The 17,959-nt window shown below is 35.2% G+C and overlaps 1 protein-coding gene across 1 annotated transcript in view; it reads left to right on the top strand.

Moving 5' to 3' along the window:
- Positions 1 to 17,959, top strand: part of CPNE8 (copine 8) — a 96,887-nt gene that overhangs the window by 38,938 nt on the left and 39,990 nt on the right. Inside the window, exons 4-12 of the mRNA XM_053461829.1 lie at positions 1,599 to 1,702; positions 5,511 to 5,550; positions 7,195 to 7,271; positions 10,299 to 10,362; positions 10,611 to 10,714; positions 11,580 to 11,684; positions 12,302 to 12,343; positions 14,470 to 14,545; positions 15,948 to 16,001. Coding sequence (XP_053317804.1) covers positions 1,599 to 1,702; positions 5,511 to 5,550; positions 7,195 to 7,271; positions 10,299 to 10,362; positions 10,611 to 10,714; positions 11,580 to 11,684; positions 12,302 to 12,343; positions 14,470 to 14,545; positions 15,948 to 16,001 — 666 coding nt within the window. The remainder of the gene's footprint in view (positions 1 to 1,598; positions 1,703 to 5,510; positions 5,551 to 7,194; positions 7,272 to 10,298; positions 10,363 to 10,610; positions 10,715 to 11,579; positions 11,685 to 12,301; positions 12,344 to 14,469; positions 14,546 to 15,947; positions 16,002 to 17,959) is intronic.

Below are 17,959 nucleotides of genomic sequence, written 5' to 3'. Positions count from 1 at the left end.
AGATGTTCTAATGACACAAGCGGGAAAAAAAGATGAATGATTTCTATTCTACTTGAAAATCAGCTCTGTTTAAGCGTCAGTACATTAACGCAAAAGAGGAAATTGCTACAACCCCTTGAAATAATAGTTTTAGCATAAGACATCTTGAAACATTAGCAATTTTCATCATATATATTACCCATGCTTGAAGCTACATTTACTTCGCATATACAGTGTCTGAAAGATTTACACAATTAAAGCTTCTGAAACAGATGGCATCATCAGCAGTTTATTAAACTAGGAGTGCTTATAGAATTGCAATTTATTTCCTCTGAAAACCAAATCTGTCCTTTTTATCTTTTTTCTTTCTAATCATATATTGTATACTATTTAAGCATATATTTTCTGCAGAATCCTCCCATGCATTGGCAAAATGGACCACACTAAAATTTAAACGAGCCACGCAGCAATCCTGTGTGTTAAAGTGCATATGCTGGTTGAACTGTCCCTTTAATCTGTTCACACCTACACGCAACAAAATAGAGATTTGTGCTCTTCTCCTCCAGTCAACAGGGCGCAGTTTGTAAAGTAGAGCGAGGCTCTAGCTGCACATCCTGCATTCCCTATCGCTAGTCCGCTGGAATCTCTTTGCAGCATCATTTTGTCAAATATATTGTGATACATATACCAGAAACTGAATATCCATGTTAATATGGAGAGGGATTCATATTTAAAGGCTGTAGGTCACAGCTGTTGCATAACATATTGCGTTGGCTGTATATTTACTATTTTGCCGTATTACACGAGTTCTAACTGGTTCAAGAATTGATTACCTTTTTAAGGCAGAGCTGCAACAACATTACACGTTATTTTACATGATAGGAATAACATTTTAAAGATCCTTTAAAGAGCGGTGCACAGCTCCAGTCCTTGAGAGCTGCAGACCAGCGAGGAATTCTGTATGCTTTTGCCTGTAAACTAGTAATTCTAATTCCGATTCCTGTGACGAAACAGTGATGACCAAAATATAAGAAAATGGTCTGTTTCTATCCCTAAAGGATTAGGGTTATGCACCAGTTTATCATTTTTTTTAAATCTTATCCCTGTCTTGTAGAACAATATGTATTGATGTTGATATAGTTCATACAAATAATTTTCTATGTAACTTGACACCAAAGTTGCTTAAAAAAAAAAAGAAAAAAAGAAAAATGGCATCTTAACCGGTAACAATTTTTTTTTCTCTGTGTGCCAAGCTAAGGAAGTCTATCTTACATAAACACACATTTGCATCTGCTGATGACTTGGTTTCTCCAGCTTTGATTTTCTCTAATCACCTAGGGCACCTGGGGAACATGTTACATGATGGTACAAGAAATGCTCAACCATTTTTTAAAAACTTAATTTTCCCTGGAGAGTTATTATGCAGATATTCTAAATTAACTTTAATGTGAACATTGATGCACATCAGGGAATTAAATTAATTGTTTCAAAGCTTAGAGCCAATGGGCATAATCCAATGTAATTGATAGACTTTCCATGCCTAATTTCTGGTGCGAGTGGTTATCTGAAGAGGCTTACACAACGCTAATATATATACATTATTTCTTTCTCTTGTGCAGTATGGGAGGACGGAAGTGATCGACAACACCTTAAATCCAGATTTTGTAAAAAAATTTATAATGGACTACTTTTTTGAGGAGAGACAGAATCTTCGATTTGATTTGTAAGTTGGAAATATTACAATTCTGTTTTTTTTTTTGTTTTTTTTTCTTCCCCTGCCTTTCTTTTGAAAATGCAATGTTAAAATATTACAAGCACTCTTGAACATTGTATACACTAAGCCTGAATAAAATGAGGACTGCAAAGGCAGGGATGAAGCTTGGAAACATTGATACGAATATTACTATCTGATGCTGACCAAAGCATATAATATAAAGCACAAGGAGTTTTCCCCCAGGAGAGCAGCTGGTACCCTGGGCTAATGTGAAGACGAAGTGTGTTACTAGTAGGCATTTAACATGTTGCGAGCTAAGCCTTTTAGAAAGTATGTATGTGATGGGTAAGGAGGCTTGCAAACAAGAGGTTTTTTGATCAACATCTTCTGAAACACCTTTTTAGAGAGAACATTATGCAATCTGTCCCTCAGATTTAGCCTACCATGTCATAAAAAAACATTTGGCTACACTAATATGGGATTGTGTGGGTCTGTAACTGCTCTGAAGGCTTCACCCCATGCAGCTGTAGTGGTCATACCCACCTGATGGCAGCCCTACTCTGCCAGGCATCAAGTTTTGTCTTGGTAAATCTGGAATTTTGTTGACAAACACATCTAACCACTCTTCCACAATCTAAGAGTGATGTCAGCTTTGATGGTAAGGCTGCATATGTATCAAAATAATTCTTTTTTTTTTTCCTTTTTTTCCTAATTGTCAGCTTGTGAATAAACATATTTTGTTTCTGCTGATTTGGTGTTTCATTTCTAATAAACATCACATAAGAATGTTATCTACACCCTGTTACGGGACAATGAAAAGGTATGATTGCTTTGAAAATCTGTTGGCTACTGCATTCAAAGCAAGATTATGATAAACAACCAGTGAGGGCCGTGTTTTATTTCTAAACTGCTTAGTCAGATGGTAGAAGCCATTTACTAAAGTGTGCCTTTGCCTTGCTCATCCATTCTGATTCTGAAAATAAAACACTGAGTACATTTAAAGATGGAATTGCAGCTGTTGTAAAAGAAGAAATACAAATGAATGCTGTTTCTAATCGTGGAACATTAATTAATTTCTAAAAGGCTTTTTGCTTTGTATCACTACTTTTTCTACAGGCTATTATTTTCACAAAGAGAGAAAATCATTACTTAGACTTTTTCTTTTCAGTAAAACTGTTCCATGCAAGATTCCCTTAAAGAGTTTTAAGTCTCAATTACTTTGCAGCAAACATTTTACTATACAGTGTTTGTGGTTGCTTTGATTTTGTTGTAGAGTGTCCCTTTAATCAGATGTTCTTTTGTAGAGTATTTTTTGGGGAATATTTATTTATCTCTCATTCAGACTGCACAATAAAACAAAGAAAAATCATTCTTCTTTGATCTGTTCCCTAAAAGGTTAAAGATCAAGTTAGAATTTAAGGCATAAGAACAAATCTATAAATTATTATTTTATTCATAGTGTGTTGACACACTCCACCCAATTTAAATTTATATTAGGCCTATCCAGCTTGTGTTATTAGCATCCAATAATCGACCAATACTAGTGTACTGCCCTTCCATTTTGCTCTCTCACCTGAGAGAGCAGGGAGGCCAGGCCCCCCCTGCTCACCGTAGTGAAGGCCCGCAAGGTGAGGACCTTGAAAAAGCAGAAGAACAGGAGCCCCCTCCTGAGCCAACAAAAGCAGGTTGGGTGCGCGTGTGTAAGTGTAAATAAGTATGTTGCTGTATGTGTGTGTAAGTATTTCAGTATCTTACTGTGTGTGCATGTTAGTATGTGTAAGTATGTTACTGTGACTGTTCCCTCTAATTTTTAGTAGTTGGTGTGCGCAGAAATCTTATGGCTTACGAAACTGTATTTCCACGGTTTTAATATTATACAAATACTAATCCAATCTATGAAGTTAACTATTTATATACGATTTTATTCTATACTTGAAGATTTAATGTCCATCACCCTGTGTATATATCTATATTTAAAGTATTAAAGTGTGTGTGTGTGTATACACCTGGCAATCATCATACCCCCTATATCATAATTAATTTACTGCCTCCACCAAAATCATTATCCCCTACCCACCAAAATTTCCATCCCCTACCCACCAACATTTTCATCCCCTACCATCATTACCCCATATTGTATCGCAATCATCCATCTTCATGCTAACTTATCATCATCTCCATAACCACCCAGCATTATTTCTGCATCATCTTCATACCCGTCTCTTAGCACACTCCCTTTTATATTCACACAAACATATTTTGGCCTCACATCCTCATCCTAGGCCTCTGAGTCTGGCAGTCTGAAGTGCGGTCTTCCTCTGCGCGACTGCAAGCCAGCACTGCACCAGATGTGAAGTGACATAAATTCCATTTGTCCATTGGTTGCAAAACGTGTGTGTGTGTGTGTGGACGCGTACATGCACAGCTTATATGGAACATTGGTTACTGTGTGTAAGTATGTTAGTGTGTGTGAAAATATATTATTGTGCATGTAGGTACAAATGTACGTACGTGTGTGTGTGGGGGGGGTATGTTTCTGTGTGTGCAGGAGGAGCTTGGGTGTCCTAACCGTACTTCTCACAGGGGGGGCACTGGCATTTTTATTTACCCACTGAGTAGAGGCAGCAGTGTTTGTGTATGTCTATGTATGTGTACTGGTGTGTTGGTCAGTACGTATATAAAGTGTTAGTCACTGACTCTTTAACACTATACATATTGAATATACACACACTAATACTATATGTCAATGATGGGTGTGTGTTGGTGTATGGTGGATAGTGTGTGCATGTATATAAAGTTGAAGTTAGTGTGTGTTACTGTATGGCATTAGCATGAGTGTGTATATCTGTATGTAGTGTTAGGGTGTGTGTATGGGGTTAGCATGCATGTCCATGTGTGTGTAGAGTTAGCCTGTGTGTTTTTACTGTAAGGTGTTAAAGATTGTGTAAGTGTATGTTAGCATGAGTGGATGTGTGTTCATATTTGGTGTTGACGTGTTTGTGTGTCAGTGTATGATGATGGACTATCAGGGGTGAGCCTAGGGTTAGTGGTACCTGGGAAAGGGGAGAGTAGGAGCAGGATAATGTGTGTGTGTGTGTGTGTATGTAAATGTACATGTGTGTATGTAGTGATAAAGTAAGGTGGTGTTCTGGTGAGAGTGCATGTTAGTATGAATGCATGTTAGTTATAGGGGGGCCTTGAAGAAATACTGCACCCAGATGCTACTAATCCTATGCTTGCCCCTGTTTACATAATGTGTGCTTATGAGAGGATCTTAAGGCAGAGTGATGGGTAGAGCAATGGGTGTTACAGTGGGATGGACATGGGGAGGGCTAATAGTAGGGGCATTGAGGCCTAGGCATTAATCGTGTACTGGTTTCTGATGGCATTTATTTTTGTATTTAATTTGCAATGTTCTCTCTTTTGGGTATCTCTCTTATATCTTATGGATGCCAGTGATATAATTTGTTTCTCTGATCTCCTCTATACTGGTCACGCTTTAAACAGCAAGCATTTCTCCATAGTCTTGGACAGACCCTCCTGGGTCTTTTCTCCTAAGTCCTTCTGGCAGAATGCCCAACGTTTGGCTTCTGTTGACTGGGGAGTCCTAGCTATCAGTAGGCAGATGTCACTTCCAATGCAAAAAATGACTGGACATGCCAGTATGTCCAAGGGGACATCTTGCCTCACCTTTTGAGTTTCATATACTATAGCCTGAACTTTATTAAAAAGCAATGTTAATATATACCTCTGCAGGAAATTTTGTAAATGCAATTATTTGCTTTTTTAATATTAATTTTCTTTGCTGTGTTTATAGGTATGATGTCGACTCAAAGAGCCCTAATCTAGCCAAACATGTAAGTTTCTATTTTAAGTTGTTTACCCCACCACTTCATATCATATCTCACTCTTGCGTGCTCTCTGCCTATCTATCCCACCTCTTTTTATTAAGATGTTTTGCTTTTGTATTGCAAACTCTGTAAAGAAAAGTTTTTTTGTATTCGTTCATGGCATAGTATGCGCATTTTCCCACCCCATTTTGTACAGAGAATTCCAGATTGCCTAACCCAGAATTTAATTCCTGTTTATTATAAACAATAATGTTGTTTTTATTTTTCGCCTATATGCCCGTGTTTCGGTGAAATAAAAAATCAACTAAATCTTAAATTCACGGGGCTTGAAGCAAGCTGTCAATTTACAGAAAAACACAGGTTCATGTAATTATTTGAACTTTGCCGTTATTAGATATATTTGTTCCCCATCTAGATAGAAAAAATCCAATTGTTACATTGAATTAGAGACGAATGGAACAGGAAAAGCCCTATGGTTAGATGGAGTTAACCTTTTGCCGTAGTGTGACACCAAAGACGCTTTATCTTGGCGTTGTCTCCTTCAATCACTTCAGACTTGAACTATTGCTATTATATTCTACTGGAATGTCTCTATGGATGCTATATCTCAGATTCTACCTTCCATTTAGAAAGGAAAAAAAAACGGCTATTATTGGTTTTATTAAACACTGATAATTTTTAGTGTATTTGACAGCATGATGAAAGATGAGTGAGTGATTCTAATACAACGTTAGCAAACATGCCCCAATCACATGCTGGAAGTATAGAAAAAGGAAATTGCAAAACATGTAGCATTCTGTAATAGTCATTTAACCACAACAATCTTTTATGTTTCTTTAGTTACATATTGCATGTGTCAGGCAAGTTTTCTTGTGTTATTGTTTTACATTCATATATTCACTCCAGAAAACTGAATTTGCATGATTACATTTTTATTATTTCACAGCATTACATTTCTACATCTTCCTCTTTGTTGTAGAGACAAACTCCTAATGAAGGGACTCCTTCCTAGCTTGGACTGGCAGCTAGTTTAGTCACTTATAAGTCTGTGAAATACATTCATAGTGGAATATACAAATCTTCTATGATTTGGCGTACGCATCCAACTCATGCTGCTCGGTTCTTTAATCTATGAGCACCATAAAAATCTTTCTAAAACTAAATTAACCATTAGTGCGTGTGTGTTTATGTTTCACATACTTTAAATTCATTGCCTATGCTTCTAGATTACATTATGTATCTACTGCTCTGCTTCATAAAATAACATAAATACAAAATTCCAGCTTCTATGTGTACTCAACTGCAAGTTCTAGTATAAGTGTCAGTCCTTTTTTTTGATGCTGTGAATTACCCTGTAATCTGACAGCCGGCATCATGCATTGCTAGTGACACACAGCAATGTGCCAGTATTATTGCGAATTCTGTTAGTTTGGACTGGAGTTTTCCATCTTTCTGTCGGTTTCTGGCAGGTTATCTAAAATTGTAACATTTTCATCTTTGTACAGTATGTAATGTAACAATACAAAACAAAAAATCTACTTTCATTTTATGTTAACAAAGTTAGTAGCCAGTATATCACAAGACATTTATTGATGCTATTCAATGTGATTTGTTTTATATACATACATATAAATATTTTTTAATTTACAGGATTTTCTTGGTCAGATGTATTGCACATTGGGGGAAATCGTTGGTTCTCAAGGAAGCCGGCTTGAGAAGTCTGTAACGTAAGTAGGCATGAACTCAATTTTCTGGTTCTGGTTTGAATTTTCTTACAAAAAATGATATGTATGTAAATAAATGCTTGTATGTGTGACAGGTGCTTACACTCACATTCTTTGCAGCCACTGGCTGTTACACAATGTTACTTTGCTACATTTCTTCACTTAGAAAGCAGATTTTGTATTAACATTTATTAAAGTTTCTACCTGCAAATTATGCTTTGCATCACTAGGCACGTTGCAAGATATTGGGTAGTCCACTCCACCTTCCCTGTACAAATATAAAATAATAATTTAAAAAAAATGAAACTTGGAGTCCAAGACCCCCTTAATATTGAGTTAACTTCCTTTACCCCACCATACGACTTGGCTGGGGATACAATGCATCCTCCAACCACGTAGGGCACTGGTGCATAGTAGTATATATACCACAAGTATATACTACCACTGCAACGAGATATCCTGCCCTCCGATGAGGCACAGAGACACTACGATCTCTATGCAGGTCTGTGAGCACCTGCATAGAGATCACAGTGTGATCGGTGCAGGGGGGATCGCGGGGAGGGTAGTGAGAAACCATCTCTCTCACTCCTCCTCCAGTCCTGAAACGGAAAAGCTGGAAAAAAAAAAAAACGGTTAGTGATTTAAAATTAAAAATAAATAAATCATTAAAATAATAATATAAATAATACTAAAAAAAAATTATAATGTGAGCTGTGATGTCACTGTGACATCACTGGCATGTTCAGGAGGTCCCTAGGAGGACCTCTAACCATTACTGTGTAAAAAAAAAAAAAAAAAAAAATACTAAAAAATGTAAAAAAAAAAATAAAATAAAAAAAAAATTAAAAAAAAAGATATAAAAAAAGATAATAAAAAAAATTCTTAAAAAAATCTTACATCCCATAGCCCTAGCATAACATCTAGCCAGTATAACCCTCCTGCCCCCGTTCACAACCCCCAAACCCGTTAAGCCATAGGCATAAAAATTATACAAAATTGTACACCTAATAGTATGCTCCCTGGTGCTGGGAAAGTCTGGAAAATCTATATAAATTAGGTATGTCTGAAATCAGGACACCTGAATTGATAAACTTGGAGGGGATTTTCCATCACTTTACCTAATTTTGTGAGGATTCAGAGGGAAAGTGTAAAAAAAAAAATAGTTTATTTTTCTAATCTTCGCTAGTTTTTACTACATTTCTCATTCTAAATTTTCAGCTAATCATCCAACTATGGTATCAAACGAAAGCTCTATCTCCTTGAAAAAACAATATATAGTTTACATGGGTACACTATTCACAGGAAAAGAGAAACATCGCTAAACCGACTTTGAGGTACCAAAAACCCCTGGGATTGAAGGGGTTAAATGAAACATGGAATAAAGGTGTTTACACAAGAAGCTAAATCCCATTACTCTATTAATAACGGATTATAGAATAAAACAAGATAGAAACATGGTGGGTTCTAAATTCTAAATTCAGTTGGGTAAATGATGAGTCAAAAATAAGTAATGGATACGTTTTGTTGGATTATGCAGCTGCCTTTTAGCGTAACTAAACTTATCAAAACTACCTACAGCCAGCTAGCTCTCTCTGTATTTGTGTTTATACATAATATTATATAGATTTTTTTTATAAACAGTCGTATATGTATACTATGGGAGTAGCCATATTAACCTCAGAATCTGCATCATCATCATCCTTCTCCATAATGTTATCTCCCCCACTCCTCTCTAAGTTTATTGATTTGGGCGGTAAAAGTGTTTAGTTTTGGTCCATGTGGTTCATACGTTTTGTAGTATCCACCAACAGAGTGTTAAAAGCTGTAGCAGGCATTTGAATTCATGCATTCCCTGTATGGAAGTGCTGATTGATAAGGTGTTCCTCTACTTGCTCTTTACCTTGCTCATTTATTATGACCTCTTATTATTACTATATAATTAGTCATAAAATAATAGTGTGAAACCATTAGCATAAACCATGTTAACAGACAGGATTGTAAAATATCTCAATGGAAATTAATTACAAGATTAAAAACAGCATGGTTGTATTACATGGAGAACTTTTAAAATGAACTAAAATTTTGTTTCAATTATGTAACTACAATAATTGACTATAATAATTTTCTGTTCAGCAGTGTGCATAAGTAGATACTCATTGGCAGCCAGCTCCAGTGCTAGTTCACGTGAGATTTCCAGAGGGTCTAACACTAGTCTCATGGCCGCATACACTGAAAAGCGCTCTCTTTGATTTGAGTTTGGAGCGGGCAGCATGCTGCAGCTCAGGAGATATTTTAAACGTACTTTAACGTGCATTGAACATTAATGAGGCTGTTTGTAGTAGTAGACTCTCTTTAGGGTATGCCCTATATTTAGACCTAGGCTTTCTAGATAACACAAGTGCACAGGGACAGCACTAGGACGCCTTCCTATTTCTTACTGAAGTGGACGCTGCTGGTTAAGACAAAGGGGTCTATTGACTAAAGGGAGAGTTGGCAGGGGACTTCACTTGACTTCTTCTTGACTTTCCTATGCATTATGAAAATCCAACCCTTGCAAACATTTGCTGTAGGAAGAGCTCGGTGAGACGTGTAATGCATAGTTAAGTCAGCAAGGTTTCTTTAAAGTCTCCTTACACATTGAATTCGGTATATAGAGCCAGCTCAGGTCCTCTTGTCGGAGAAAAACTGCCATTGTAAGCCTTTCATAATGAATAGTGAAGTGAGAAGGCTGAAATCACAACTCTCCTTTTAGTGAATATACCCCACTGAGAGGAAAAAGCAGAGTGACTCTCAGGGTTTTGCTTTCTTTGTCTGATGCTGTAGTGATGTGGGAGACAGAGATCTGATGATCACATGATTGCACAGAGAAGCCTCAGTGCAGCGCTCCCTTCCTTGAGGAGGTTGGAGTGGTCTCATTTTCCCATTTGTCCTAGTAATAGACATAATATGTAACCTTGAAATTGTCATGTTACCTCTAATTGGTGTAATGCAGTTATAGTGATTATATAATCTTATCAAATTTTGTTGTAGGGGAATTCCAGGGAAAAACTGTGGAACAATCATAGTCTCAGCAGAAGAGCTGAATAACTGTAGAGTGAGTATTCTGTACTGCTTTGTTGCTTTGGGCTTTAGAATTAAGCACTTCCTACATTGTTATGATATGTACGATTTAGTGAATGAGTGATGTTTGAAAGGAGGATACGCTGATCTGAACTGATAATAAACATATTTAACCCAGCCAGCTACATGCCTGTTCCTTGTCATTCCTTAGTAAGTCACATAGACACATGCCTGTTATCCGCCATGTTTGATAAGCCACTTGTGTGTGTCTTTTTACTACAGGAGTCTGTCTTAATGCAGTTTTGTGCCAATAAGCTTGACAAGAAAGACTTTTTTGGAAAGTCTGATCCTTTTCTAGTGTTTTACAGAAGTAATGAAGATGGCAGGTGAGTCATTGTTATCACTTGGTTTAGAGATTGCAAACAGTCCCTTTCATTTCATTTTGCAATAATAACTTTAATCAAACCAATATACCTCCACATATTGTATGTCCCTGTTTTTGGCTTTATTTCAGTAAATATAAGTTAATTTAATTTCTAAATCCAAACAAGGCTAGATAACTAGCTGCAATCTTCTTGCATAATTTAATACAGAAACCATCAATGAAATGTGTTACTCTTGAAACATTCAGTGCTAAGTTCCTCCTTAACCATTTATCATTTATTTGGGGCATTGAAAAGCACTTATTCTGTGTGAATGCAATCCCTAAAATTAAAGCATGTGTTTCAAGCAGATAAAACAAAAGGAATCATCTATGTTATGAAATTATATTAAAAATACATAATTATTGTGTGTAATACAGCTGGTGTGTTCTAGGTGGTATCAGTAGTCCTTCTGCTTGAAGATCAATTTACAAGCCTTTAGCGAATACCCATCCCCTCCATTGGTTTTCACCATTGAGGCTAGCTTCATGAAGAATGGGCACTGTATGAATTAGAGTTTATGTCTGGACTGTTTGTGGGACACTCGATGCCTAGAAAAAAAAAAAATCATATCTCACTGATGAGGCCATTGAAAGTCAAATGTACATCTGGAGTTTTTCGTTCTCTTCTGCTGAGAAAACGTTACCTTCTGTATCTGGAGTCTGGGCTGCCATTATTGATGGAATTAGTCTAATATTGCTGCTTGTGATTTTTTTTTTATATCTGTAATGGTGCTCATGCAACATTGTTTGTTTGAAGCATATGTGCAATGTATTAAATTGGTTTATGTGACTAATTGGTGTTTACTAATATTTTCTGGACCTTTCAGCTTTACAATCTGCCACAAGACAGAGGTTGTAAAAAACACATTAAACCCAGTATGGCAGGCCTTTAAAGTTCCAGTAAGAGCACTGTGCAATGGGGATTTTGACAGGTAAGAAAAAATTAACAAATGTCCAATTGTAAGATGTTTTTCAAACCATTTTAGTAATCAACTTGTGTTCAAACGAAGGATGTACGTAAGAAAACAGCAAGTGGAGCGCTTAATTCCAGACAATGTGAAGGTTCATAAAGATGCAAATGCTACTATGAAAATCCTAGCCCTTTTTTTTTTCTTTTCTACTCGGTACCATGGATGTTCAAATGGAATTTATACATTAGAATATGATAGTTAGCACTTTATATATCTATATATGTCAGCAGTATAAAATTATCAGAAAAATTGATTTTATAGAATGGCTGTAATAAAACGAAAACATGAAATTAAATCATGTTCACATTCAGTTCAGGTTAGTTATTTTTTGTATTCTTTGCTATGCAGAGGTGAATGGTCCATTCATTTGTAATGCATTCATTTGATTTCTGTGTTGGTGGCAATAATTACTGTGTGGGGGTAACACAGAAATACAAATATTGTGGTTTGTGACATTGTTAAAATATTGGGAATTATGATGCTTTCAGGTATACAGTACGATTATTTTTCTCTGTGATTAGACGGAAACCTTAATTGTACACTGTATGATGTGTTTCTTTATCTGTTTCTATTGGCAGAACAATTAAAGTAGAAGTCTACGACTGGGACAGAGATGGAAGGTAGAATAGTTATATATTTCTAAATTATTATATTTCTAAACTATACTACTGAGGTACATGCTGTGATTTATCATTGATTTATGTTTTATCCTTTAGTATTACAGCAAGCAATGATACACTCATAATATATATATATTTGTGGGGGAGGGAGACAAGGATCTTTATTGTATATGGATCACATTTTTTGCTGTATGATTCTTGTGTACAAAAATCTTAAAATGAGCTTAAAATGAGATTGTAGATGGACTAGACAAGCAGAGTTATTGGGTTGTTGTTGTTCACTTAATTGCATTTTTTTCTGATAAATATCCTACACTTTTATTTGGAAGTTTTTAGTAGAACCACCTTTTTGTTATGAATCACCTAGCCAACAATCAAAGGAATTTTCATGTGATACCCATTCTTTCTATTATCTGGAGTCATGCCTTGTTCTAAAATATTTGCCAGCTCTTTAGTGTTGGATGCAAAGTATTTATTTTATAATGCATTGACTGCATACTGAAATATCACAATGATTTACACTGCTAAAGGTTACATCTGAGCTATGTTAGGATTACTGCTACTACAGGTTTGGCAGGCACACAACTATGTTTTTTAGTGAGAGCAGAATTAATATTAATGACCATCATTAAATGGTTATATGTTAGCAAATGGTAAATCATCTGAAATGGGGTAAACAAAAGTACCATAGTGCTTAATAAATAAAGGTCAATATTAATATGTTATATGCCAAAGTTATAGAAAAACAGTTTTTGCTGTTAAATGTTTTTTTCTTAATGATAAATAGCATCTCATTAGTATTTAGCTTTACCCTTTCCTCTCCACTCTTTACAAAAAGGAAAAGAAAGAGAAAAGCAAACTGAAGAGCCTTTAACCCCTTATTGAAAAAGGACCTGCCTGGCACATCATTGGATTAAATAATCCTGGCGTCTTTCAATATGGCGCTGCCCCTCTTCTGGCAAGCGCTTCATAAGCGGTCAATGATCACTTCCGTCACTCAGAGGTGTTGCATCTAATCAGTAACATCCAATGTTCATTATTCATTAACCCCTTAATTACCGGTGATCACTGCGTAGGCAGTAATCTTGCACAGCACCACTTTTTTTTGCTGTCTGCATTTTTTTTTATTGTCCTTTATTTATAAAGTCATTTATTTTTTAAATTATTAAATATTTATCTTTTTCATATTTGACATCTGGTCATCCTGCACCCATGTCTTAATTGGGACAACTTTCAAATTACCCCCATCAAACCATATGTTTTTGAAAAGTAGACACCCCAGGGTATTTGAAATGGTGGTATTTTACCCCCCCCCCCAAATACAAGTTCAGAAATAAGAATCAAAAGCTGTTTAGTAAAAGACACGATAGTTTGATGATATATAATTTGTTTTGTTTGTTTTTCTAGTGAAGCAAACTAAGATTTCTTCACAATTTTATGGGACAAAATAGCTAGTATACAACATAGCCTGTTTTCTGTTATGTTTAATCAGATATAAATGTTTTGTGGTGACAGGTATGCTTTAAACTGTTATACGATTAAATCATACCACATAGTTATATGTATGCAGTGTGTGCCATTTTCTAAACTGAATATCTTCACCAGATTCTAATTAGTCAATATGGAAAAAAGAAAAAAAATCTGATGTCCATTTACTCTTTAATGAATGACTTGGCATCTATTCTCAGTCGAGTCCTGCAGTCTTTTGACATAGGGCAATACTAATTAGCATCCCTCTGAAAGAAAAGAGTACATATTATAGGAGTCTAAATGTTCTTTTCCACTGAGTGATGAATAAAATACAATAGTTAATGAAGGATTTTTAATTAGAGGGAACAGAGTAAGCAATGCTTAATTGCTCTGAATAATCCGCATTTCACCAAATAATTTATTTTTGGTTCCTTCCTCTCGTGACTTCTGCTGTGTAGTGATCTTTGGATTACCTGTTCAAACAGAATATTAACTATGTAATATGAATCTAATTGAAGTCAAGTATCTAGTCGGTGAACGTTATTATGTACGCAACTGTCATTTTACATAGATGAAAGTGTTTGGATAATATTTGTTCTGTGTGTATAATATATATGTATATAGTTATATAATATTTGTGCTTTGTTTTCTCTCAGCCACGATTTCATTGGGGAATTTACAACAAGTTATAGAGAGTTATCTAGAGGGCAATCTCAGTTCAATGTATATGAGGTGAGTTTAAGTCATTTTTAACAAAAATAACTTACTATGTCATTTTTTTTATTTTTTGAGTCTTGTTTAGTTTCACGTTTCGGAATTCTCATTTATAGGTTGATTACCGTTTATAGCACTCTGTTACGCATTAAGGTTTGTATATAGTAAATGCAAGTACGAAATAGATTACCTGGACAATTTTTAAAGATGGCAAATAACCTAGTTTTGTAAGTCCAGTAGTTAACACCTAACCATAGTGCACAGATTAAACATGTGCACCGCAAAATGTCCAGTTATCCCCACGATATGTAAAGACATGAGCAGCATAACTATTAAGTTCAAAAGTCAATTTTGGATTAAGTGTGCTGGTTTTTACACTGCAACACTTAAGCATCCAAATCAACTTAAAATATATACAAATCAATGTAATACCAATTAACATAATGAGCATATGTTAAGATAATGACATTTTACATAATTAGCCTATTACATCATATAATTAAGCTTGATGTACGTGTTTAGAGCTCCCAGACTTCTATACGTAACTGTATGAACAAGAAAGTTTATTCAATTGGCCTACAATAACTGCTGTAGCCATAATTTTAAAGATTAACACTGGAAACCACCAGTCTCATAAATTGCTCTGGAGTCAAAAGCAAATCTTATCACTTACACTTAGGCTTGTGCACCGACTAACAATGGTTAGTTTCCACTTAACAACCAGAATGACACCACCAACTTTTGCATGGTACAACAATAATGCTAAAATAGGAGGAAATGTGCTTGTCTGGTTTTCCTTTGGGGAAAAAAAACAGGGCTAACCGATGACCCTGATCTCTTTCTGTAAAACCTATTCAGGCCTCAGAGTCTCAATGGTACCAATCCAAAATTAACCCAATTTAAAGGAAGGGGCCATTCACATTGTTTATTCATATTCCTCAATCCAGTCATTAAAAAAAAAGCAACAACCATTGTATCAGACATTTCACTTAAGGCTTCATAGGCACTATTGACCTCAAAAAGCCTTCTCATAAACACCAGTTTAGTAATAATCATTGCATTCAGCACTAGAAGTTTAACTCTGAAATATTCTTTCTATATTTCCCTATTTTACAGTGGTTCAAACACAGCTGGAAGGAACTATGCTTTGTCCTAGAATAACATGAAAACATTTACATACATTATTAATAGAATATGTCCTTTAAAAACACTGTGTAATTAAGTATTCAAGATATGCTAATTTAATATTTTATGAAAAGTAATTATGCATTTTATCTATAAAACATTGAAGACTGTTTTTTCTCAGAGATTGTGTTAAATGGTGATGCAAAACAAATTGGGGATAAAGCTGCGCGATCAGAAGAGCAATTTTATGTACAATGATGCTTTCGTTATTTCTAATGTTTTTTTTTAATTTCAGGTAATCAACCCAAAGAAGAAAGGAAAAAAGAAAAAGTATGTAAACTCTGGCACTGTAAGTAACTAAATGCTCAACTGATACATATTAGTGCTTTCTTCCCTCCCACACTTTACTGCTTTGTTAATGAACATTCTTGTGTTCACATAGTGGAGTGTTGTTGTCATACATTATACTTTGTCTTTTTTTTTTAGTTTGATATTGTTTTGTTACATTAATTTTACAGAAATGCTTATTAGCAACATTGTGTTTTGTCATGTTAAAGGGACATTCATTCCAGCCATCGTGTGTGTTTTAATGCATATGAAAGCTGAGTGTCCCCTTTAAATTTTCATGTGGTCTACAGAATCCCCCTTATATGCATTATTTAATTTCCCAACCCAGCAGCCAACCAGTGGCATGAGAATGGCTCTTCTGCTAACGGGTAGAGCTTTTTCCGCCCCTAATGATTAATAGTTGCATTTTAAAGTACTTTAATATGGATTCTTAGCTGGTGAAGCTGCATGGGACTCTGCAGTGTCGCTTTAATGTTGCTCCATATATGTCACAATTTTCTATAAACGTGTCATTGTGCAAAAGATTTTGTATTCTGTTGAAAAGGGATTACCATGACAGCGACTATATTCCATTATAAGAAATCAATTTAGCACTGCCTGAGACTGTTGGCAGATGAGTTCTGAGACAGCTGATCTGTGTTTCTCCACCATCTGCTAAACTAAAACATACATGTGTGACATGCTCTTCAGCAGAAAATTTAAGCAATAACTAAGTATATGACCAATGCATTTTGCACTACAGTGGTTTCAAAATTAAATCAAATTATTGGTGCCTACCTCACCCTGCAAAAAAAAATTGCCTTAGAAAACGCATTCTTAAACTAGTTTGGGGAAAGGGCATCCTTTATATCTGCAATTTTAGCGTTTCAATGTATTTTGTGCCGTATGAGTTTGAAGCTAAATCTATATACTTTAGAGTCAAGGACTTACTTCATGTTGTGATGCATTTTGTTTTATACAAACACGTACTGCATAATTATCATTGACCTAATGTGAAATGATCACCTTCACATTGTACAGAGCTGCAGAATACAATTGCCCTATTTAAATCAATAAACAATAGTACTAATATAGAAATATTTTTTTCTATAATTAGGTTTATTTAATGTTGGGTTTTTTTTGGTCACACTTTGCCTTGCACAACGTCAGTCTTAATACATTTAAAGAGTATAGTAGGATAAAATATTAAAAAGGTGAAAATGTACATTCACATAAGCATGTGTGATAACTTTAGTTGTAAGGTGTTTTTTAGGCTGGGATAAATTTAATATTAGTACACTAGATTATAACATAATAAAAATTGCAAAAGTATAGCATTGGTGGCTCCTGTTCCAGTAATTCCAATGTAGATTAGGGTTTTAAGCACAATTAAACCACTGTACTTAACTAGAAGGAAAAATAGAGATGGAAGTGAGATACATTGTGATATGGCTTAATACATTTTTTTTTTTTGTGATTTTATTAGGGCTGCAACTAACGATTATTTTAATAATCGATTAGTTGGCCGATTATTTTTTCGATTAATCGATTAATCGGATAAAAAAAAATGAATGTAAATTTTTCATTTATTTAAAATATAAATATACATACATATATAAATATACATACATATATAAATTAGGGCTGCAACTAACGATTATTTTAATAATCGATTAGTTGGCCGATTATTTTTTCGATTAATCGATTAATCGGATAAAAAAAATGAATGTAAATTTTTCATTTATTTAAAATAATTTACTAAACAAATGATGTTAAATACAAACAGCAGAAGAAAAAAAACTTTGATAATAAATTTCTTGTCTTTATTTCCCAACCAGCCCCCCAATATATGCACATTTGAGCCCAGGCTTGCTACGCTGCCTCCCAGACATGCCATGCTGCCCCCCCCACATATGCCACGCTGCCTACCATAGCACTCCACGCTGCCTCCCACATATACCACACCACGCTGCCTCCCAC

This window comes from Spea bombifrons, chromosome 4, assembly GCF_027358695.1.
Source record: "Spea bombifrons isolate aSpeBom1 chromosome 4, aSpeBom1.2.pri, whole genome shotgun sequence".
NCBI classification, from domain to species: domain Eukaryota; kingdom Metazoa; phylum Chordata; class Amphibia; order Anura; family Pelobatidae; genus Spea; species Spea bombifrons.
This window is presented reverse-complemented; position numbering and strand designations above follow the sequence as displayed.